This window comes from Serinus canaria, chromosome Z (genome assembly GCF_022539315.1).
Source record: "Serinus canaria isolate serCan28SL12 chromosome Z, serCan2020, whole genome shotgun sequence".
Taxonomy (NCBI): Eukaryota; Metazoa; Chordata; class Aves; order Passeriformes; family Fringillidae; genus Serinus; species Serinus canaria.
Window position 1 is genome coordinate 43,529,012 of NC_066343.1, and position 24,209 is coordinate 43,553,220.

The 24,209-nt window shown below is 35.2% G+C and overlaps 1 protein-coding gene across 1 annotated transcript in view; it reads right to left on the minus strand.

Annotated features, from left to right (window-relative positions):
* Positions 1-24,209, minus strand: part of CNTLN (centlein) — a 181,750-nt gene that overhangs the window by 134,681 nt on the left and 22,860 nt on the right. The window contains 3 exon segments of the mRNA XM_050987362.1: positions 3,253-3,432; positions 4,015-4,147; positions 16,562-16,657. Of these exon segments, the coding sequence (XP_050843319.1) occupies positions 3,253-3,432; positions 4,015-4,147; positions 16,562-16,657 (409 nt within the window).

Sequence of the window (24,209 nt, forward strand, 5' to 3'; positions counted from 1 at the left end):
TTCAAACCCTTTGAAAGTCACTTTCAAAGACAGCAGCTTTGTTTTCATGTTTTTTCCTATCATATATTATGACAGAAGTGAGAGTAATTTTTCAAGGTCCTGTCTCAATAAAACTCTCATTTTTCGGTGGAACTAAAATCCCAGGCTCCTCTTGAGAGAGATGGCTGTTTCTTTGAAAGTTCCAACCTTTAGACTTCAGAAACTTCAAAAGTACAACGCTAACTAGGAATTAACAAAAACAACCAACCCACTAGTAAGCAATTCCATTATCTTTTATTTCACCTCCACTTAAAATCTTCCAGCCTGATATTTTTTCATCTACATACAAAGCCTTTTGTGACTTGAGTTTGGGGGAAAATATATTCATCTTGATACCAAACAATAATTTAAGTAACCTCCACCTAAAGAACAATCAAGTAACTCAAATAACTAACTGATTCTTAGATAGGGAGACAGCTGGCTGATCGAAGACTTTTTAATTTATTCACTTTCAGGACATATAGAAAGCTGACATATAAGCTCTGGGAATCACAAAAGAAGCACAAAAGTTCTCAAGAACTACTTCAGGCAGAAAGCAAAGACTTAAGTCAACTTTCTGTACACTGTACATTAACTATATGAAGATAGATACAGAAAAGAAAAACAATAAAACACCACTGTCAGCCTTTTAGCCACCTTATCAGGTATCCTCTTGTTAACTGGTCTCACACTGATTTCAGCTAATATGACAAAACTTTAAAGAAATGTTCTTTAAGAGGACAAACTATCCACAGCAGCTGTTCCTTTCTCTCAGTTTGAAGAAGTTGAATTTTATACCTGGTTATCGTAGGTTATAATAACAAGCAGTCTTACAAAGTAAGAAGTGGCACTTTTCTTCAATGGAAATGGTTTAAAAACAGAAAAAAAAAAAAAAAAAGGCTAACACTTCAGCCTTTCCACAGGTGACCACTTTTCCTCAGAAGCAATCTGTGACTTAGATCTCACATTTCTACCATCTAATACACATTTTAAAGGCAATGTTGGGCTAGCTCATTTTGCTAAGGATTCTTTTTTATTCCTTCAGAGAGAGGAGACTAACATGGATAACATCTGTATACAACACATCTTTAAGACTGTTAAATGCCATGTCTATTACTTTAAAACATGTACAAAAAGATGCTGATTCAACTCCCAAATTAAAGGGTGAGAGGCAGCCAACAGTCTCAGCACCCCTGAAAGCAGTTAATTTCAGGCAGTCCCAATGGATGTGTATTGATCAAGCTCTCTCAGGTATCTTCCAACACATCCATTCTCAGTACTTCACACTGAAGTCTGTCTCTAGGCATAAACTTCTGGGGACACCTTGGACAAGACTGAAGCTAAGACAATATTAAGTACCTTGGCTGTATCTACTGAGTTTTGTAAATAATTCATCATTCCATTTCAGCAGCAGGTCCCCATTTTCCTTCTTCAGCTTTTCACTGATAAAGCAGTTCCAAGAAATTCTGGTTGTATCAGTCATTATTTGCAACTTTCAACTGCACATAGGTTACCACCACCCTTCAGTGTCCAGACAATGTTTCTGAACTCTCCCTCTACAGCTTTCACTGTTTCCACTTCCTGAATATTTTTTTCTATCTGCAGCCTACACCAGAATCCAGTGGTGAGATCTGTTTAGCCAAGTTGATCTCCTGAGACATCCACCTTTTTTCCAAAGTGGACCATACTTGCGCTTCGAGAAAGCTTTCTTTAAAGACATTATAGTTTTTCCTGAGCTCTTTATCCTTCAAAACTGCTTCTCACAGAATTCCACCTACAAGTTCTCTGAACATCTGAAGCCTCTGCTTTCTTAACTCCAGGGCTGTGTAGAGCGACTTCACTGTCTCAAGGTCTTGGCCTTGAGAACTTCTTGGTCATTACAGACAAGACTGCAAATGATAATTATCTTCTTAACAAGTTCCTCCTAGTTTGCAAACAGCAAATCCAACTCTGTGACATCCCTGGCTGTCTCAGGCAACACCCATCCCCAGAAGTACTCTCTTTCACACTCTAGACACCAACTCAACCTGCTTGTAACACCCCTTGGAAATACCAACACTACTAATTCCCATCCCTACAATCGCCCAGATCTTTCATTCATGAGCCAGGAAGACAGACACACAGGAGTTATTCTGACTGTGATCACTGAAGGAACAGGTAACAGATTTCCAACAACTTGTCCAATATTACAAACACTACATCTGACAACTTAAAAATTATTCTATCAGCTTGGCACTCACTAGATTTTTTCCTCCCAAGAATCAACAAATAATTTGTTGTCCTAGGAACTCTATAATAGACTCATAACTAGTCTGAAGAAGCCAATTTGCAAGAACTTTACTTCCCATGTTAAGAAATCTGAATTAAGCTCTTTTAAAAGTTTCCATCACCACAACAACCCAAAAATTGCTAGTGCAGGAAAAAAGGGCATTTCTGGGTGAGGTGTTAATTACATAGTTATTGCAATGAATGTACTTTGATAATGTAAAAGAACACAGCAATGTAAGTGTACATTCATCATGCAAACAACACGAATCCACTACCTAGTGTGTATATAGGCAGCAGTTAAGATTTGCCATGTTTGTGGTTTATTTCTTGGAGGAATTTAAAAAACACTAGCCAATTTCCACCAGGAAACAAGAAATTATTTTAAAAAGACTGTACCATGTATTCAGTTATTTTCTTTTTGCTTTACCATAAACTATGGTAAAGCAAAAAAATAATTTTTAATATAGTATAAGCAATAATAAGACCCCTTACAGAATAGAGACCTTTGGAGGCTAGGGCACAATTTATTTGGTATTACATGTTCTTTCAAAACAACAAAGATTAAGTCTACTGCAACAAGATTATAGGTAAGTAAATTACAAATCAAGAAAGAAACTGTGGTAATACTTTTAAGCTTTTATTTTTTTCACACACACACACACAAACGTATGTGTGTGTGTGTGTATATATATATATATATATACACACACATATATATCATCTCAAAGTACAGCATCTTTTATTTTTTAATGATTACATTTTAAGATGACTATTTGAAGTCAGATTCCTGCTTTGCAGCATCAATTTTTAAAAAGCTGTGGGTCTTAAGTGATAGAATGTAAATGAATGCAAGTCCCCACTGGTAGATTTGAATATATAACTTGGTATTTAAAGAAAATAACTTGTAGTGAAATGTCTGGAGAAGTTAATTCTCAAAAACATCCAGGAGTCCACTCCATTTTGTACCTTTATTCTGGTATCATTGCCAGATTTTTCTTTTTTCCACTGTGCCTCCTGCTTCCTCAGTTTCTCCAGGTCACTTAGCAGGTCAGCACAGCATATATTTAATCCCTTATTTTCCTCCTCCAGATTTTTTATAACCAGTCTGTTTTGCTCTTCCTTCTTCTGTGCACACTCCTCAGTGTCCTGTAGAACAGTACCACAAGGGCCGATAAACAAAAAAGTGAGAACTAATCAGCAAATATAAACTGTGCAGTTTTACCCTCACAGCAGCTTCTATATTTGATGGCCAAGGTCACCTGTGCACTTTTATTGGCCTCCTTCATGCAGGTGGAAGGGTCATATTTTTTAGCTGGATGACAGCTTTGATGAGTACACATTTGCAAAGAGCCCATTAATTGATCAAGCTGCCTTTGATGCTGTCCCCAGCTATTTTTGAGACCCACACAGACATATCCTCCCAGACCTCAGCTTTATCAATTAATAATGCCAGTCCCATCAGAATCTAATTACAAGAAGCCACATCTTCACACTTCTACTTTCTTTGCTCCATTTCCATCATTAACTATTTATCTGAAAGTTATAAAGCTTGGATTCTTGGCTTTAAAGCATCTTTCTCAGTTAGTATGTGAGAAAACAGTAAGGTATAGCAAGGCCTAAGGCAATTTTTTCTCCAAGCTTGTCACTTTCTGTGCCACAAAGGCTGACACTGCTTAAAGAACTACTTCAAAGCTACAGTCTTATGAAACTATGTACAAGTCAATATACCTTAACTTCTGGGCTTTTATCTTTAAATTTCCGGTTCAAGTTACCGAATTCATTCTTCAAACGGGCATTTTCCTCATTCACAGCACTTTTTCTCTGCATTAAGCTGTTTAGTTCCTGCTGCTGTCCTGGTAGCCTCTATTAAAAAAAAAACAAACCAAAACCTGTTCATAGACAAAAAGCAAGTGGAAAAGAGCATGCATGTCCTGCGTTTTAGGCCTATGAAATGTAACTATCTGACATATGCAGTTTTTACAGCATTATTTTAATTAATTCCATTAGTACTTTAATCATACTCAAAGCTGAATGACTATAAGACACAGTAATGAAAATGAGCAACCAAATACCCTGCTGCTACTGAAGAAGCCTATAAATGCAGAACCAAACGGAAATTACTCAGTGAAGCTTATGCAAAAACAGTCATTTACAGAAGTTGTACCTGTGTTTATGGATGAAGAATGCATTAGAATACTGTTTAACTTGCACTTACAGCACACCAAAAAACAAGCCAGAGCTGAATTCAAAATTCTGCAGAATTTCCAGAATTTGTAACAGCAAATAGAAATTACTGTTGAGTGAGGCTACCAAAATTATTATGATACAGAATACTTTTAAAGAGAATCAAGTCTGGCTGAATCTGCCAGCTCAAGGAAAATAACACAACATTGCTCATCACATACAATGGGTTAGTTCACCCACATACAGAAAAATCTCACTGCCATAAAGCAAGAACTTCAAGTTTCCGCGATAATTTCATTTGATTCTCATGACACTTGTATTAAACACCCTCACTCTTCAATGCTTATTAGAACTCTGTGTTTTTCTCCAGGAGTCTGCTTTAATTCCACATTCTGTTTTGTCCCATCTCTTTCTAAATCAAAAGGGCTTTAATCTGTAATATTTTCCTAGCAGTGGCACCATAACTGTGGTACGAAACTAATAAAACTTTCATGTCGGTACTGAAGTGTAACTGCTTTGCTTTTAATTCACTAGCTAAAATGAAGTGTGTACAGAAACATAAAAAATCATCAACACGACAATAATCCTCTAGATTATTCAACAATACATCTGGTGATGTATGTGAGAGTTTTCAGCGTCTAAAGCTTACATCTGCTTCCTAAGTATGTTAGACATAAAAAAGGAATGAAAATATGCTGATCAAAAACACGCGAAACAGTATATTTGAAGTCGCATTTTACCATTCAAAAGACAAAACATTTGTTTTTTGGGTACATTATTACACTTAGAGTAATAAACTGTTGCTGAAAGAAATGATTTAGCTGAATCTTTAAAAAGGTATATATCCACATTACTATGGAAAGCATCAGTAATTTTGTTTGTTACCCTCCCAATCCCCAGGGCCTCATGGAATTGGAGTAAGCAGCTCCTTTGAGTCTTACTTCTAGCTCATTACTACTTACTGAACATTTATCAAAACAAAAGTCTGTACTTGGAGACACCCTTTTCATCATTAAAAATCTCACCTGTCTGAAAGAGATTCTTGGCTCTGAGCTAAAAATTCACACACACACACACATTTTTTATAAAAGCTCCAGCTCTTTAACACATCTAATTTCTGAGTACACAGGTACATTATACCAAAACTTAGTTTCCTTATACACTGGGCAGAAACTGGGAAGCATATGTGTATTCTGGGAAGCATATGTCTATTCTGAAGTGAAATCAGAGATATTTGGGTTCTGTCTTAAATGGGATGTTTTCCAGCAATCTGGAGAATGAAAGGAGACAGGGTGGTACAACAGTGCAACTAGCTCTTTCAAATGTTTGTTCTGTATTTCTCAAATTAAGTTTCCAACTGAAATAAACTACTTACTGTGAATACTCAAGAGTAGTCAGACAGGTTATCCTGAATTAGACTTGCACACTAATTACTTATCTCCACATCTGAACAGCAACTTAACACTTGAAACCAATCAAAAAGCAAATTTACCACATCAGTCATTAAGCAGCAAGCTCATCTACTAGTCTACAAAGTCATCTATTGTAGCATTAGTGAAACATTTTCTAGGTGAGTTACCCTTGCATGGAAAAAAATCCTGTTATGTTTCAAAGCATTTTTCTGGGTTACCACTTTGCATGCTGTTATCTTTTCCTCTAAATGAATTGAACTTTTACTCTCCTATCTGTTTATTTCACATGCTTACAAGAAGGGAAAATAAAGAGGTATCACTCAGGAGCCATGACTGGGTAGAAATAAGAGTCATATAAAGGAATTTCTGAGACATAGACAATAAAGTAAATTATCATCTGCCCCTTCCTATGCAGCTCTTTTCGTACTTTGCTTCCTCAACCTATATATTACTTCATCTAACAGGAGAGTAAAGATTGATTTCTTACTGCAGAGAACACAAGCAGTATTCCTAAGATCACCCTATTCTAGTAGGAAAGTGAAACAGTAGGGGAAAAAACCACAGCTGATCAACACAAAGGACAACCTCCTACATGAGGTTATTTTGACATATTTCACTAGGTAAAACACCCATCAGGATTTAATCTATTCCCATAATATTTACTGATTTCTGCCTAGATACTATAAAGACAGTCTGACACTACACAAGAACAATCTCAGATTACACTTTGACTTGACTCAGTCATACTTGTTTGAATACAACAGGGCAAAAGCAATGCTTGACAGCTTGGTGGTCAAGAACCATAAAAAACCATCAAGGAACTAAGGCATCTAAAGCACACTTCGACAAACTTTCAAGAAAGAAAATTATTCAAAAGTGAATTTGCTCCAATAAAAACCAAAAGAAATAGATTTTACCCTTCTTTGATTCTGGGAAGAACCAAAGAGTATCCCCAGTATACTGCTGGATTCCAGAGTGCTCCAGGCAACAGTACATAAAAAGAAACACTGTGACCTAGTGGAGCAGACCTTTTGATGTCTCAGAGGACTGTCATTCCCAAATTAATTTTCATCCTTTCCCATGGCATCTCTTTAACTACAGCACAGTAAGTTTTTTTTTCTTCCATAATACATTGTTTACTGTCAAATACTGTTTATTTTTTAAATATCCTCATGGTAATCTGAAGAGGAAGCAAAATCACATAGCAAGTTAAACTGAAAAAATCTGCTATGAAAACAACAGATCAAAACCAAAAGGTGACATTAGCTCTTTCTTGTCTTAGCACTGAACATATCAATCTTTTCAAAGCAGTAGGATGTTACAATTATCTGTCCACACTTTGTGTGAATAGATACAAATATAAAATTTTATATTAAAACCTTGTTTTTTACCCATTGTGAATTCAGATAGTACAGTACTGTACGGAGACAGTGGTAACACAAGCAACTCCTTAATGCTAGTCTGATTCCCTCAAAAAAAGTGAATTAAGATACAAAAACCAGAAGTTACGTACTGTTTGATATTACAGATATCATTACTGAAATTCCAGTCTTTACTGAAATATTTTTTAGTCTGCTAAATAAAAGGCAAGTGAAAAGAACTATGTAACAATATCTGTACATGTTATTATTGCCTTAAGCGCTTTCCAAATTTTCCTATTTTGGGAGCCAAGGTAAAAGAAAGCTGGAAAAACCAACCCCAAATTCTCCATTTTGAAATCAATCAGACTGCACCACTAAATCAGTATTGCATAGCTGCTTCTATACAGGCTCATGAAATATAAGTGGGTTCTATTTCATGTGAAGAAGTTAACTCAAACTGGAGTAAAAACAATCTAGGAGAAACACAAAAATGACACATCCTTCAATGTTGCTGCTAATACAGAAAAGCAACAACACATTGGGTGCTGAAGCACTTCATGAAAAAATTCAAATCTATGCACCACAATATTAAAGGAGTCCATCTAGGAATGCAACAAAGGGGCATTTGGTCTCTACTATCAAAAAGGATCATGGTAACAAATAAATATTAAATTCTGTGCTTTCCTCATTGCATTCTTTATCAGAAGCTCTCACTGTACAGTAGTTCACTTCCACTACACCACATGGAAAAAAAAGTTAAAATTAACATAAATGGATGAAAAATTGAAGTACTAAAATTACTGATATTATTTGAAGAAATTCTGACATCTTCTGCAGAAACAAAATTAATTTAGTAATTAAATTATTTTATTAAAAATTAAATGCAGAAATAAAATTCATTTAAAGTTCTTCTCAGAATTGCTACTTCAACATTTTGTGACATATTTTCTCCCTTTGATCATTCCTCTTCCCTCACAAGGTAGTTGAGGTTGACTTACCACACTTTCAACTTCTCCTCTCCTTCCAACTTCTGTTTTAATTTCTACCAGAAATTTAACAATAAGTATACACCATTAAAAATGCTCCAGTAACATTTTATAACTTCTCTTGATTAAACTCTCTTAAATTTTTCTCTATATTTTTTCAACTTTATTAATCCTCATGGTTCTTGAACATCTTTATGCAAATTTAACGAAAAACATTGCTAGTCATATTCTCATACAGTCCTCCAAAACAAAGAAAAAAAAAGGAAAAAAACTAACAAAAGAAATTCACTTTTTTTCATCTCATGACTTCTAGATTAGACAGATCTAGATCTAATTTAGATTAGATTCTTAAATAATTTTCAGACATAGGACAAACAAAAGTTCAAGGCAAATAGTTCAAAAGTAACCACATGCCATGAGTGTCACCAGCTGCATTCTGCAGTCTGTACAGTGTCTTTTCAGAGTCTGAATGACAACAGCCAGTCATAATATGAAATAAGAGTTGTTTTTAAATCCTCTCTGAAAGTAAAACACCAACAGTGCTACCTGATTCTACTGTAGATAGATTCTACCCATAGTCCCAGCTAAATAGTCAACTTATAACTTGACTCTCAACAAGAACGAAAAAAAAAAAAGAAAAAAAACAACTGACATATAATGCATTTAAATGTAACACATGTAATAGTATTTTGAGTGCATATTCCATTTTTAATTCTTACTACTCTTCATTCCTAACCTTCTGCCAGAACAATATTAAACAAACTAAAAAAGTAACCACAGACAGAGTAATTGACATGGGGGAGTTCAGCTGATTTTCATACCACCAAAGTTTTCCTTTTCCTTGTCCAATCCCATGCTATCTACGATTCTCTGAGATAAACCAATTTAAAAAATGGTTTCTGAGAAAAAGAAGTATTAACCTGCAAGCAGGTATCTATTAATCCATTCTCAAAATGAATGACAAATTCTGAATGTCTATTTTTATCAACATTAAACATGAAATACAACATGGTAACTTATATTCTTATAAACTGTCTATTAAAATGTGCTTTCATACCATATATTTGCTGTTGGAAAAGGACAGGTCTGTTTTGCAGGCAGTAGAAAAGAAAATCAAGATTCTTTAAAGCATTTTAAGAGGATCAAGTAAAATTGTTCTACAGAGAAAAAAAACAGAAATATGAGCAGGTGACTTCATTCTGCAGGTGGTGAATATGTACTTATTTCTCTACTATTAGTCAGCGTTGCTCCGGAATTCTCACCTGACCCATAGATTAAGGAAGGGTAAAACAGCATAATCTATTATAAACACCATGTTCCCTATTGCCCTCTTTGGACTTCTCTGGTGTGATTAATTTGGTATCTTCAGCAAAGTTTGCTATCTTAATCGAAACACCTGATAGGATTTTTAATACCTGAACATGTGGTGGAAATAAACTGTGGCTGTATGCAACTCTAGCACCATACTTTCATGAGCAGCAATGGAACAGTCTCTTACCAGCAACCTACTGAGTAGGTCACAGCATAGAGAAAACTACCTTTTGGATGTGCACCACCCTCCTTTCCACTCGTGCTGGTCCTTACAAATCTACTGCAGCATGCTCCTTCCCTCATTCACTAAAACAAAGCTTTATTAATATTTTCCTCAATATCTTACGATCCTTTGCATCCCTTTTGCACATTTCCTTCTGTTGCACAGGTACAGTGCAAACAAGCACTGCTAGCAGCTGCATTTTTGCACCAACAAGTGAGCCAAATGCTGTTTCTGGCACGTGTGATTTTCTACAATAGTTTTTCCATCTCTGAAACAAGGAATACAGAAGCTCTTTGCTCTGAGAAAGGGAAGTATTTAGAGGCAGTTTTTTGCAAATATACATGTCTAATCTGTAAATGAGACAGCATTTTGTCAAAATCAAAAATCCATAGCTCCATGATAAATTCAGTATCAAAACCAAGCAGTATAGCATGTATTGCAGTAATGTGTCTGCTACACTTAGAGATTGACTGTCAATTTTACTCTACTGAGCTCTCAGGAAAGCTGTAGTAATACTGACAATATAATCTAACAGTCTTGCCACAGCTAGTGATTCTCTGCACCAGAACAGAACACAGTGCTGCACAACAACACTGCCTAATAAATGTATTCTCTGCTCTTTCTTCTCTTCTTAGGAACTCTACCTTGAAACACCAGCAGCAAAGCCTTCTAGGTCAGAAAACAGAAAATCCAAATTATCTTTATCTTCTATTCTCTCTACTTATTTTAAATCAAAACCTGTATCCTGCTAAGTGAGCTCTTCTCTTATCTTCATTGAAGAGCACAATCTTGACGGAACCAGGCTTAGATTTTTTTTTTTCTATGCTTTCCTCTCCAAAAAGACTTATACAAGGTCCTTAAAGTGAGTCAGCTTCATAGAAGAGTGCATGATGATCTGAGATCTGCAGGGATCAATACCTACCAGCATCCTTGTCTGACACAGCAGTACTTCATTACACTCCTATACATCAATGCTGCCAGATCAGATGTAGTAAATAAAGAACAGCTGTTGCTGTGATCACCTCTTCTGACAAGCTTCTTCCAAAGTGCTGTCAGCAGATTCATAAGGCCAGAATCTAATCTCACAGGGCACTGCCTGTTTCTTTCTGCTACTTGATCCTTGAAGTATAACCATTTTCTTGACTTCCAGGAAATCTGCCTGTATTCAAGCAAGAAGCCACAATATATGGAAACCTCCTCATTTTTCTGTCTGATCCATGTACACCAAATGTCCTTAAACAGGGAATAAAATCCAACCATCTTAAAACCATACTGACTTTAGAACTAAAAAAAGCATCACTACAATGACGAGGTAATATACGAAAACCAGTAAAGAAGTTAGTATCTTATCCAGTAAAAGCAGATTCCATTGGCTATAGAAACCATTTTTAGCTCAGATAAAAGGCTACTCTGCTTTGACTTTCACTGGCTACATGCTAACTATTGTGGGCTGAAAAAGAAAACTCCCAACTAGACACTAGCTGACAAGTAACTGACAAGAGGATGAATGAGATCATGAACGTAACCTCCCCCTTCCTTCCAGGTTTGACTACTGAGCTCTGCTCAATATTCAAGAAATCACGCATTTCTAACTAGTGTAACGGGCAGAGGACAAGAGACACCACATTTCTTTAGTTACTTTTCATTTTTCTGTCTGATCCATGTACAGGTACCATCTCTGTAGAAACACCACTAAAAATATGAAGGCTGAGTAATAAAGACCCAGAACCTTTAGCCAACTTCAGGAATGGCTACACATATGAATTATTGAAGAGGTAAGGCACAGATTTACAGCACACCTGTATAAACACACAATATAGCTTCTTTTCTGCAGAATTAAGTAAGAAAACGTTAAGTTTAAAAACTATTTCCTCAAAATGCAGCAAGTTACCTCAGAGAAACACTTTTTCAAGTGGTAGAAAAAGTCTTCCTACTGGGAATTCATACAAAAATACTAATGAGCTATAGAGGTACACCTTAATTTAGAGCTTATTAATTTCTTCAGTCAAAAAAGCCCACAGGTATCAGCCATAGTCATCATACTACCTACCTCAGTTAGCATTCTATCAATAAACCAAAATCAGCAATTTTCAACTGTTTGTATATTTTCTTCCCATGTTTCTCACTGATATCAGCTCCTTAAAAAAGTTTCCTTCCCTTAATTTTATGAGAAAACTAACAAGAAGATGTCAAACAGAAAGGCAAAAAGACATATGAAAATTCATTGATGCAGTTCAAAGGTGCTACATAAAACACAGGTTTCGCCACTGAAGGCTGACCCCTTTTCCAATGCACAACCTGAGTCACTCCTTTTTCTAAGAAAAAAAAAAATTTTGTTAGTGTCCCCTTCAACATGCTTTGTCTGCATCACATATAAATCTTATTGACTGGACAAACATTTCTTGCAAAGAGTTTATAAAATTCATATAATCTCAACACTGCTAACACATTCACCTGAACTCCTTATTACCAAAATTATCCTCATGTCCCTCATTACCCAAAAATATTCAAGCTTATACGCTACTGAAAATAAAGTACTTAGATGGTAATAATGTCTGTATACATTTGTTCTAATTAAATAAAAGTATTTTTATTACAAAGAAAAATATAATCAGGTGAAGGTACAAAAGTCAAGAAAAATTCATCAGTATTAATTAATGCTTGAAGGTAGAATTATGCTTCTTTCAATTGGACCCATTAAAGGGGCTTTAATATAGATTTGCACAGCAAGCTGAAGATTTTCAAGAGCAGATAATGAGGCAAGCTAGTACTATTTTAACCCCTCTAGAGTATAATCAGTTGATAAGGTTTTGAAACGTTACAAGGTCTAGGACAAAAGATTAGCTTTAGTTCCTCCAGATCAAAATTGAAAGCTAATTAATTAACAATGTTATATGAAAAGGTTTACAGCTATTTTTACACGTCTTTAATGTCATCTTCTAAAGAAAACAGGTTAAGATATTTTAACTTATCTATTGTGTGAATGGCAGAAAACTGTTCCCTGCTCCAGCATTATCTGCTAAACTAATTGCTTGAATTTACAAAATTTCACACATTCCCCCAAAAACCTCCCCTGACTTTTTAAGAAAGAAAATGGCATCGGTGATCTACTTAAGATTATAAATTAACTACATTATGGTAAAAATGTTTCCAAATAAAAAAGACAATGAAAAGATTTTTGCAGCAAAGTATCTATCAGTCTGCAGAAGTGAAATTCTAAGAGAGTGTCCTAGCCACTTAAACATAGCAGCTAGAAATTCTTTTCATTGAAACAGAGAAGTGATGCATATATGTCAGGGATATGTAACTGCTAAGAAAGAGTTTTGAGACACTGCATAAAACAAAAATAACAGTAAAAAAATCAGAATAGAACTCAAGACATTAATCTCAAAGGAATAAGATTTTTACCACACAGCATTTACAATAAATATATCTGTATGCCAGATGAGGCCCAGTTGTGACTATCAGGACCAAAAGTTACCACTACACCAACTCAAAAAAAAAAAAAAAAAAAAAAAAAAAAAAAAAAAAAAAAAAAAAGGCAAAAGTACAATACAATAGAAAACTCAAAACCAATACATTCTGTGCTGAAATTATGTGTGATAATAGACAAGAACAATCTTAAGTGCTTGAACAAATTTATTTTTATTTGAAAATTTGAATGGTACATCTTGAAATGTTCCACACTAATTCATATTTCTAATATTTAACACAATATGAAGTTATGGAATTAACTCACGAAAAGTAAAAGGACTTATTCATATATATAAAACTGAAGATCACAACACCACAATTTAAGAGCAGTGAAAACCTGAAGTTGTACTAAGTAAATAGAAGTTCAATGCATATAGTCTAGTCCAAAGATATTGGACAGCAGAAGCTTTGAAAACTTATGATTTAGACATTTATCCCTATAGCCACAAGTCCCATTTTCCTAAGTATCTGAACACTCTTCTTCACTGTTAGGTTACGCAAATGTGGTTAGACACCACATTACTTCTGAACCATAGTTTCCTAAATTATTATTTTACTTGATTTTCAGTAATATCCATTAAAATAGAAACCTCTCCAAAACTTGAAATACCTCTTTATGAATTAAGCTTATTTAGCTTTCATTATGAGCTAACTACATGGATGTATCTCATCTAGGCTATGGAGAATATGCTCTCATATTTACAGAATTTTTTTAAGTCCTTTTAGGCATGTCAGGATAAAGTCTAAGCAAGACTAATACAAGACAAGAAATACAATCTCATGTTCTCCTTATGCAGTTTTGTTGTTATTTCTAGAAGCAACAGAAGCTTACATCTATGTCAAATGATGAGATAGCCCATTGATTTTTCTTTTTTCCCTTACTCAGCATTGATTTATACAATAAGCTTTTTGGTGGCCATTCAGAAATTCCTAGACAATAAACCCTCAAATTAACTTGTTGCAACTGGTAGCTCTGTGTGATGCAAGAAGGCAAAAAGAAAAACAACAGAAGACATGACTGGCGCATCTCAACTTCCTAGATGTAAAAAATTAGTAGACTGAAATATGCAGCTTTCAAGTCTTCCTGTCTGTACTTTACAGAAAAGAACATTCATTACCATGACTGTCAAAATGCACATTTTCACACGCAATCTATTTGCATGTTAATTACATAAATAGTATCTTAACTTCCTTAGATGAACGAAGAAGAAGCACATTCCGTAAAACAAAATAAATAAGAACACTACATTGTTTTTTAAACTGGCTCCATTATTTGATACCAAATCACTAAAACCTCGCACTCAGGAAGCAATTCCTCTCTTGACTCAATCCTACAGCATCCCAGCCAATGGATGAGGCAAGAAGGTCAGCATGACATCACCTCTGTACACTGCTTTCATACACAGCACTGGCACCATCTGGTGATCTGGTGCCCTTCACAACCTGCCCCCCCTCCAAGTCAATGATACTCTAAGTGAAGCCAATTGTAAGGGCTGCATTCAAGTTGTGATGATCATCAAAATATCTTCTGTTCTCCTCATCTCTTAGAATCACTGAATCTCAAAATATCTTGATTTGGAAGCAACTCTCAAGGACCATAAAGTCATACTTCCGGCCCCATATAGAACAACCTCCAGAATCATACCATGTGCCTGAGTGCATTATCCAAATGCTTGTTGAACTCTGGCAAGCCTAGTGCAATGGCGTCTTACCAGTGGAGCCTGTTCTAGTGCCCAACCACCCTCAGGGTGAAGAAACTTCCTAAGATCCAACCCAAACCTACCCTGACATCTCTAAGCCCTGTCCTCAGGACCTGTCACTGGTCACCAGAGGGAAGAGATCAGTGCTGCCCCACCTCTTCCGCTTACAAGGAAGTATTAAACCACAATGAGATCTCCCATTGGTCTCCTTCTCACCAGGCTGAACAAGCTAAGTAACCTCAGCCACTCCTGTCTTCCCTTCAAGGGGGCTTCCCCTCAAGGCCCTTCACCACCATCATTACTATGGCACCAGCACTCGAGGTGAGGCTGCCCCAGCTCAGAGCAGAGCAGGACAATCCCCTCCCTTGCCCTGCTGTGACTGATGCCCCCCAGGAAAGGGCTGGCCCTCCTGGCTGCCAGGGCACTGCTGCCCCATGTTCAACCTTCTACGAACAAAAAGCCTCTCATGCCCAAGTTTGTATGGATATCCAGAGTTTTACCATCCTGTTAACAAACTCTTCTTTCCTGGCTGCCAGATTTCCATGGTTTTAGTTACATTTACCAGCCTCTCTCCATTTCCACATCGATGATGTAAATTAATTATACCAGCAATTTCAGAATTCTGATCAATTAGAGTTTCAGCTTCTGAAATTGATCTGAAACCACAGAGAGCAACCTCATGGAGAATGCACATCCGGGGTTCAGACACCACCACAGCAGGCAGCCTTCTTAAAAGCACTGTGCTGCATACATATTCCTATCAAGGTCTTCACAGGTATTTTGCCTTTCAGGTAAGGATAGATCAGAAATCATACACTGAGGGCTTCTAAACATGATGTGTGTGTATGCACTAAACACATTACACACCACACCTACAGCCATGCGACACCACACTGAAACTTCAGCCACTGCTGTAACACAAAGTAAAGTTTATTCACTAATAAACAGTGTTTTAATTTTATTTACTATATTATCAATAATTATATCTTTCATAGACCTACATTATATGCAATGTAATACATTATATTACATCTAATATATTAAATGTTGGATATAATTCTATAGTATATAAACTATATATTATAGACTATATATGGGGTGCAGATAATCTACTATATATACATTATACAATCTCTGTAATAAACAATTATATAATAAAATATAATATACCTATTGTACTTCATATCATATAAAACGTATGTATGTTTTCTATATAATTGTTTAACTATGAATTGACTAAAAAAAAACAGGAAGAAGGTGCACTGGGTTAATTATTTTGTACTTATCAGGACTGCAAATCTTACCAAGATGTTTTTGGGCATATTACAAACCAGAACACTCTTCTAGACTTAGATACAAGTTTAGTTTAGACTATAGGGTAAAATGAGGTAATGAACTGACAAGATTTTTCAGAAAAGGTTTAATCTAAAATGATATGAACTTTTTAGGTAACAGATCAACTGTTTGAACAACACAGAAGAGTTTAAATAATACTTAATCAGAAATTTATAATCTCTGAATCACAACTTTTTTCTTAAGAGACAATAGCAAACTATTTTCTCATTTTGACAAACATAAATGTGTTGTGAAATGACAAGTTTTTCTTAACTGCTCTATTTAAAACATTATACAAATCTGTTCTAAAGTTTCTATTTTGCTGCCTTTGGCTTGCAAAACCTCAAAAATGCTTCTGTCCTTGACTTCAGCTTTCTGTTTTTCTCTAAAAGCAAACAAAAAAAATAGACACTTTATTAGTCATAATTTGCAGTTAATCATTTGAATTTTTCATGTCCTGATAATGAATGTCATTTTAAAGCACAGAAAATTAAATTATCTGAAGCTGACAGGCCCTGCAGAATTAATCAGGGAGCATATGGCAAGTGACAGCAAATTACATCTGTAAACATCTAACACAGCTTTGTTCAAAAAGAAACAGAAATAAGAGGTCTTAATATTTTTAAAGCAGCTGAAATTATCTGTCTGTCACTCTTTCCCAAATGCAGAAAGTGTATTTGAACACAGAGTGAGCAAAATGCTTTTGCCCCTTCTTTGCAATGTAAAATCACCAAGCTATTTCAGTTTGTGAAGTCCTTATCTCAGTTACATGGCATTTTTATGTCTGAAAGAACACTTTTGAACATCATGGATAATTATTTTACTATATTCCAGAGGGACAGAATGCGTAACTTCTACCAGCAGAAAAAAAAAAAAGGCTTAGAAGCTTGAGTAAGGGGGATGAACAGAGCCACATTACGTGGTTAATAAGTGTACATCTATTATCACCTGTCTGTGACACTTTGCTTTGTTTAACAAAGTACCTCATCTCATTGCTATCTTATTTCTTAACTGGGTTTGAATACTGATGCCCTTGCTGTCTTCCATTTTAGGCAGAAAAAAACCAAATGTCACAACAGTAAGGATATTCATATTCCTTAGCACAAGAGTTCTTATCATTTGTGTGACTAAAGGGCTGAGAAATATATATTCCCTAAAAATGTCCAAACATTTCAGGCAATCCAAGCACCACAGATGACAGAAGTAGAAACTCATTCAGATTATCTCTGTTCTCACAAAATAGTTAAAACTTTTATCAGGGCTGGTATCAGCCACCTGTGGAAACTAGAGAATTCTACCTGAGCAACTCCTCCTCTACCAAATAAGGAATATTTCAGAGCTGGAAGGGAATGAAACACTAGTACATGCGAGTCTGTAAATCTCTCTAAAATGGATGAAAATAGCCAGCTGTACACAAAAGGCTTAGTCTGCCAAAGCATTCTTTAACAGTGGCCAATAAGGATGGTAGATACATGAAAAATTATTTTTCTCCACTAGTAAGTATTACTGTGTAGTCTAATGCTATGAGAGATTTTAAAAAGTAAACTATACTGACATAATAGGCCATCCAATAACGTGGTGGTTTTTAATCAAGTTCTATGACTGCTAAAATGTCTAATCCAATCTTGAGTAAACAAAGAACTAAAGAAAAATTGTATGGGATTTGAAGTGAGGGTTTTGGAAACTCAGGTCTCAAGGCATCATAACTCTAAATAGCTCTCTTCTATTTCAAAAATACAGTAAGGATATGTTGTAGGACTTGATGAAGAAAACTAAGAAAAACCTATCTGAAAAAGTATGCATTTAAGCTACATTTAGCTTAGGAAAAATAAAAATATATGGGAAGCAGTCTTAGTTGTATTGCATTAAAAAAAAATCTACTTCATAAAGAAAATAACTCAGTGCTGTGAAATCAGATGATGAATAATTAGCAATTATTCCAAAAGATATTTAACATCTGAAATGTATTTAACAAGACAGAAACTTTTAAAAAAATGAATATCAGATACATTAAAGCATCTGATCGCCTGCAATCAGAACCAGCAAGCCATTGCATGATAGGCTGCTAGAAAGTCATAAACAGTAAAATAAATAGTACGGACAGTTTTTCATAGTTTATTGTTGCAGTTTAGACAAGTGACATGAAACTCCTTGTTCATGCAGCAACAGCCAGCACTTATTGAAGGGCATCCCCTTTTATAGGGGCATCAAATTTCTGGCTCATACAGTTGACCAGACAAAGGTTTCAACTCCACCCAGCTCACTGGCCAATGATGTGGGTGGATCCTCAGTTCAAAGGAACTGGCTGGGGTCCCCTCATTTGAGCCTGAATTCAGCCAATCATTTTCATACTTGGGGACTTGTTTACTTTAATGAGCTAACAAGCCAGCTGGTCGAGTAAGTGTCTGTCAAGGCCAAATTGTTTTTGCAGCTATAGACGACCTATAGCTGTCAGTGTTTATCTTTGAAAACCTACAAGAACGTAACTCAGGAGACTGTGATCACAGAAATTCACGCAAATATGAAATTATTTCATGCATTCCAAAAGTTACACTGTGATGTCCTTTCAAAAAAAAAAAAAAATAAAAAGAGCACCAGAGCCAAAAAACAAACAGGTTTCAAAGCATGACAGATTATTTATGAAACCAATTTACCCTGCTAGTAACATGTAACTTAAGTCACACTCTCAGTCATATTTTAAAACACGGAAAAAGACTTTCTGGTAAGTATATAAAACTTAAAGAACAGGAGCTAGTAAGCAAAATTGTAAAAATGGAGGAATAGTTTACTTGTATAACACTTAACCCAAAAGTTTGTGCATGTTCTTGAAGAAGACACACTGTTCATGATAGGTTCAACTTAAATGAAACAAAAACTGATCCAGTTTAGAAATATTAATGCTTCTTCATATTAAATTACTTTGTGGTGGGATCCTAAATGGTTATCAACAACTACCCTTTCTCAAAGACAACAGCTGCAGTAATCAAACCGCAAATATCTGAGGAAGGTTATCACTCTTTCATAAGCATGCTACACCACAATCTACCTGAGGAAATGACAGACCTATATTAATCTGAACTGTAAGAAATATACCATTCAAAGTTTCCTTAGGTCTTAACTACAGCTAGACACCTTAAGATTAGACACACACTAGCTGATTCAAAATCCTAAGAGCTTTAGAAGACAAAAAGGAAAGTGTCTGCACCTGACAAATCCATTCTGTGTCTGCACCTGATTATTCTAAGTACTTTGTAACAAAGTACTTGAAAGAGTCAGGTGCAGACACAGAACAAATCATAACTTTGGCCACAGGCTAGCCCCATAAAGTACTGAATAACATTGTCTCCAGCTCTCAGAAGTATCCTGACTTTAAGTGTACCACCCACGGTATGCCACCATCATCACAACTCTAACCACCATCTCCTCTCTTGAAGTCAGACTTTCATAAAGTGAGACTCAATCAAGACAAAAAACGTATAATCAGATAGCTTCTTAACTGAGCTATGCAATCATCACTTGAAAATTATTACTAAACTTGTTGTCTAATGCATTAAATTATCTGAAAATCTGGAAAGTTAGATAGGTATCCCTAAGGAACTTCACAGTTGTGAGTGGTTAATTTTTTTAAAATTTATTTTAGGGAGAAAACAGAGAAAGTGAATAAGTGAACCAAGAGCCAGGTAAAAGAACAAACAGCTGTGAGAAACAGTATGCACAGCTAATTCTGATTTATTATTGGTAGTGAAGAATCTATTGAGCCCTCTGACTTTAGGACGTGGTTTCAAAACATGGGTTCACAGAACAAAGTTTGGGACTGGAGAGGAAAAAAAAGAAAGAGATCACTGCTAAAGCAAAAAATATGCCTGTAACAGAGCTACATACTAGCCAACAGTTCACAGCACATTTCCAGTAAAATGCAGCATTTTCCACCTATCCAATGCTTGGTTTAACTCCTTTAAACAAAGACATCAAAGAACATAGTTTATAAAAACAGATCTATCATCAGCATCATGAGTGGGAAAAGTTTAAATAAATTTAATTTATTTTGCTTTATGATGTTTTCTTTCAAGCCCTCTAGATACCACAGGCTTGCTAATGCCCCCAAAAATAGTTTAACATGTAACCACCCCCAGAAAAAGAAAAATGTTTTAATTATTAGAAGTTAGGTGCACATTTGAAGTTGTCAGAAGCCTAAAGCATAAACTGAAACCTCAAATGCAACTTTATCAGCAGTTTCTTCTGATGGCATAGGACATTTTCCCATGCCTCTTACAGGATAGCTCCCCAAAGACAATCAAGGTAGTATTTCAGACTGGAACTTACATACCATATTTGGATCTGCTGTCACACCGTAAAATGGGACTTGATAGGAATCACAGTCGTCATCATCTCTCCTTTTTTAAAAGGGTAACAAATATTCAGAAAAAAACTCTTCGAACAACTTCTTTCCTTGAGCTTTTTTGTATTTAAAATGTATTTTTAAAAGTCCATTGGAATATGGGGGGGGGAAAATTCAGGCACTGTCAAGAAGCTGATGATGATCAATGACTGAGACAAACTCCTGTTTAGCTAATTAGAATCACTGATGAGCAATAATGATGTGAGCTAAGAATATTTGCAGACTTCTTTAGGATGAAAAATGGAGTGAAGAGAGGCTGTCAATTTGTACAAGTTCTAAGCTCCAATCAGTTTTCCCATGAGTACTACCTATTTTAAATGTTTAACACAGACATATTTAGCTACAAAGATTATCAAGATTCAGCTTCCCACAAAAATGAAGAAACAGAGAAAATATTCTTAAGCTTGACATATTTCTCTGTTATGATTTTTTTCCTGTATTATGCTCTACTCAATTATACAACAAGACAACGTTCTTGATATTTGGCACTATGTTAATGGCTTGCCAAAAATGAAACATTAGACTTTGAGGAAACATTTATCCATGAATGAGATATGAAAACAGCAAAAACCTTAATATTTAAAAAACAGAAGTCTGTTCAGTTTTCCAAACAACATCCTTCCTAAAATCTTCAGCAAAAGCAGTACGAGCAAAGAGGTATCCTGTACTGTGTACCACAGGTCTTAATCAAACAAACACTTAACCATTTGTCAAGAAAAAGTAACTTGGAGTCACATATAATTATGTTACATTTACAGCAATTAAATGAAAATAAATTTAATTAATAAACTGAATTTGCTGTTTACATGTCTCATGAAATACATCCTCTCAGTCTTACAAATCGTTGAATTAAAAAAAATCAAAAAACACAAACCCACCAACCAAAAAACCCACAAACAATAAATCCAACAACAACAACAAAAAATACCAAAACAAACAAACAAACATAAAAAAAAAAAAAAACCAAAAAAAAAAAACACCACAAAACCAAAGTCATATCTACAAATTTGGTCGTTTAACAGAAAGTTAGGATTACAATGCAAACTTTGGGCAGTGTGGTAAAACAGTAAAGGCTGCATTTTAACAGTGTATCTCTAACTACAATAAACTGCTTCCAGAAACACTGTGACTTTTGAAAGACATTTCATTGATTCCAAAGGGCTGCAGAACTAGAAAGGCTATAAAATATCAGTTGGTGCGATGCAGTTTTAATTTGATCACCTAATCTCCCTGCCTTCTAATTTCCAAGTATTTTACAGACTTCCATAATTCACACATTCTCTGTTTGTATTAAATAGATAATTAATCAGCCATGTGGAAAGTGAAGTTGTAGAGCACAGACTGTCAATGTTATGGTAAATATGGCACCAATATTGTAATTACTGTATACAGTCACATCCCTGTGATTGCATAGTCATTGGTTAGTAGAAACAGAGCCTATGCTTTAATCTTCCATGCACTAAGAATTGATTAAAAAAAAAAAAAGCTAAATCATTTTCACTTAATCATGAGTTTAATTTCATCTAAGAGTCTAGAAGATCCTTATACTTCATGAACTACAATTGACAGACATAATTACTTTTTTCTTTTAATACTTATAGTTAGTACTTCTAAAGATTCAGACAGCATGGAGTAATAAAGATCTTAAATTAATACCATATTTTGCACTTTCCTAACAGTAGTTACTTTTTAACTGCATTTCTAACAGTAGTTACTTTTATAAAAAAATATACATACCTATTTTTGTTTCTTTACAAAATAATTTCAGATGCAATTACAAATGTTAAATGAAATTGTTTCCTTAGTAAATTATCTATAGAGCCAGTTCTATATTACATGATATGCATCAAAATGAAAAGACATCATTACAGAAACATAAATTTTCTTGCATCTCTAACTTGATTGATTTAATTTATTAGATGATCTATTAAGGAATAAGACTCTCATTTTAAGCATATAATGATGTCTTATTTTAAGCAACATACATAAGATACTAAATGTATTTTTACACTAAAATACTACAAAAAATAGTGACATTTTTGCCCAATAATTTTGCAAACATTTTTCATCTAAAATACACAAGTCTTTTACAGTGTTCAAAATATCAGCACTTCAGAACAGACTGCTTTAACATCTGCACATCACCAGGGTTTCCCCCAAGGATTTTTAAATGATGCCTGCCTGTGCTGAATAAAGTGCTAACTTGCACCTTGCATTTCAAACTGTGTCCTGAGCAGCCATCCAGTTGGTACAACACCAGCTGAATTCCCAGAGGCCACTGTTCAATCAGGCTTGACTGCAATTATCATGTCAATATTTTGTGCTCCGATATGCAGATATGCACACATGCAAACTGCATAATACCTTCTTCTCCATGGAATGTTGACTTATGTTCAACGTTCTGAGAATTTTTAATGAAACAGGATATTAAACTTTCATTAACTGTAGAAAATCACAATTATTTGACCTTAGCCAGAAAGGTTGTACTCTCATGCTCTATTATTCTGTCCACTATATTGTGCGATAGTAACTGGACAGTCCACTGTATTTTAAAATCAGAGTGACAAAACAGTAATGGCTTACATCTTGTTTACATTATTGTCCTCCTGTCATTGTGTTTCCTGTAAATTTGTAAAAGAGTGTTTTAAGAAAACTTCAACACACTGTTTGTCATCCCTTCAAAAGGATGTGAGATACAGATTTTTAATTTTTCAATTAACTTAGGCATCTATAGTGTTCATTCATACAGCACATTCACTTGCCCTTTTTACATAAAAAGTACTTGCCATTTCCAGTAAATCTGCATATCAGCAGTCAGTGAAGAATCTAAGTCAACCTGTTTATGTTTTTTCCAGAATTTGCTATTTACAGGATGCTGCAAACCACAGCGTAAGCTCCTGCAATTACCTTTCCAAAAATTCTTTGGTTATTTTTGATCTCTTGCTTTTCCCCCATATTTTTGTCCATCTGTTCACCTTTAGACAGATGTAACTCCTCAGGAAGAACAGCAACAAAACTCTCAATCACTGGCAGTAACATTCAGGTTGCCACTGTTTCTTAAGAGTAGCCTGAAATGATAAATCCATTCCCTGCCTTTGTTAAGCCCTCCAATACACAACACACTTCAAATCTAGATATGGAAAAATCTCTGCATAAGGCAAGCTTGCCAAAGGTAAGTACACCAGCTCACATAATACAATCTCCATGTACATCTACCAAGTCTTCTGTCATTGCCACAGTTTGATCATTGATGGATCCTGCCACATACCCCTTCCAGAAGAAAGGAAAAGGGTCAGTTAGAAGCCCTAGAGGAAAATTAGTCTGTTGACTTGTCAAGCTTGCATGTACTAAGAAGGAAGAGTCTTATAGTAGAGTTCTGAAGTTTGCAAAAATATTTCAAAATCTTTCATACTCTCATCAGACCCCAACTCCATTTCAGTTTACACATACATTTACTTAATAAGAGCTATTTTCTAGCAACTTTTTTTTTAAATCATAAAAAAAATCTTTCAAAAGGCAACAAACTAGAAATAGCATA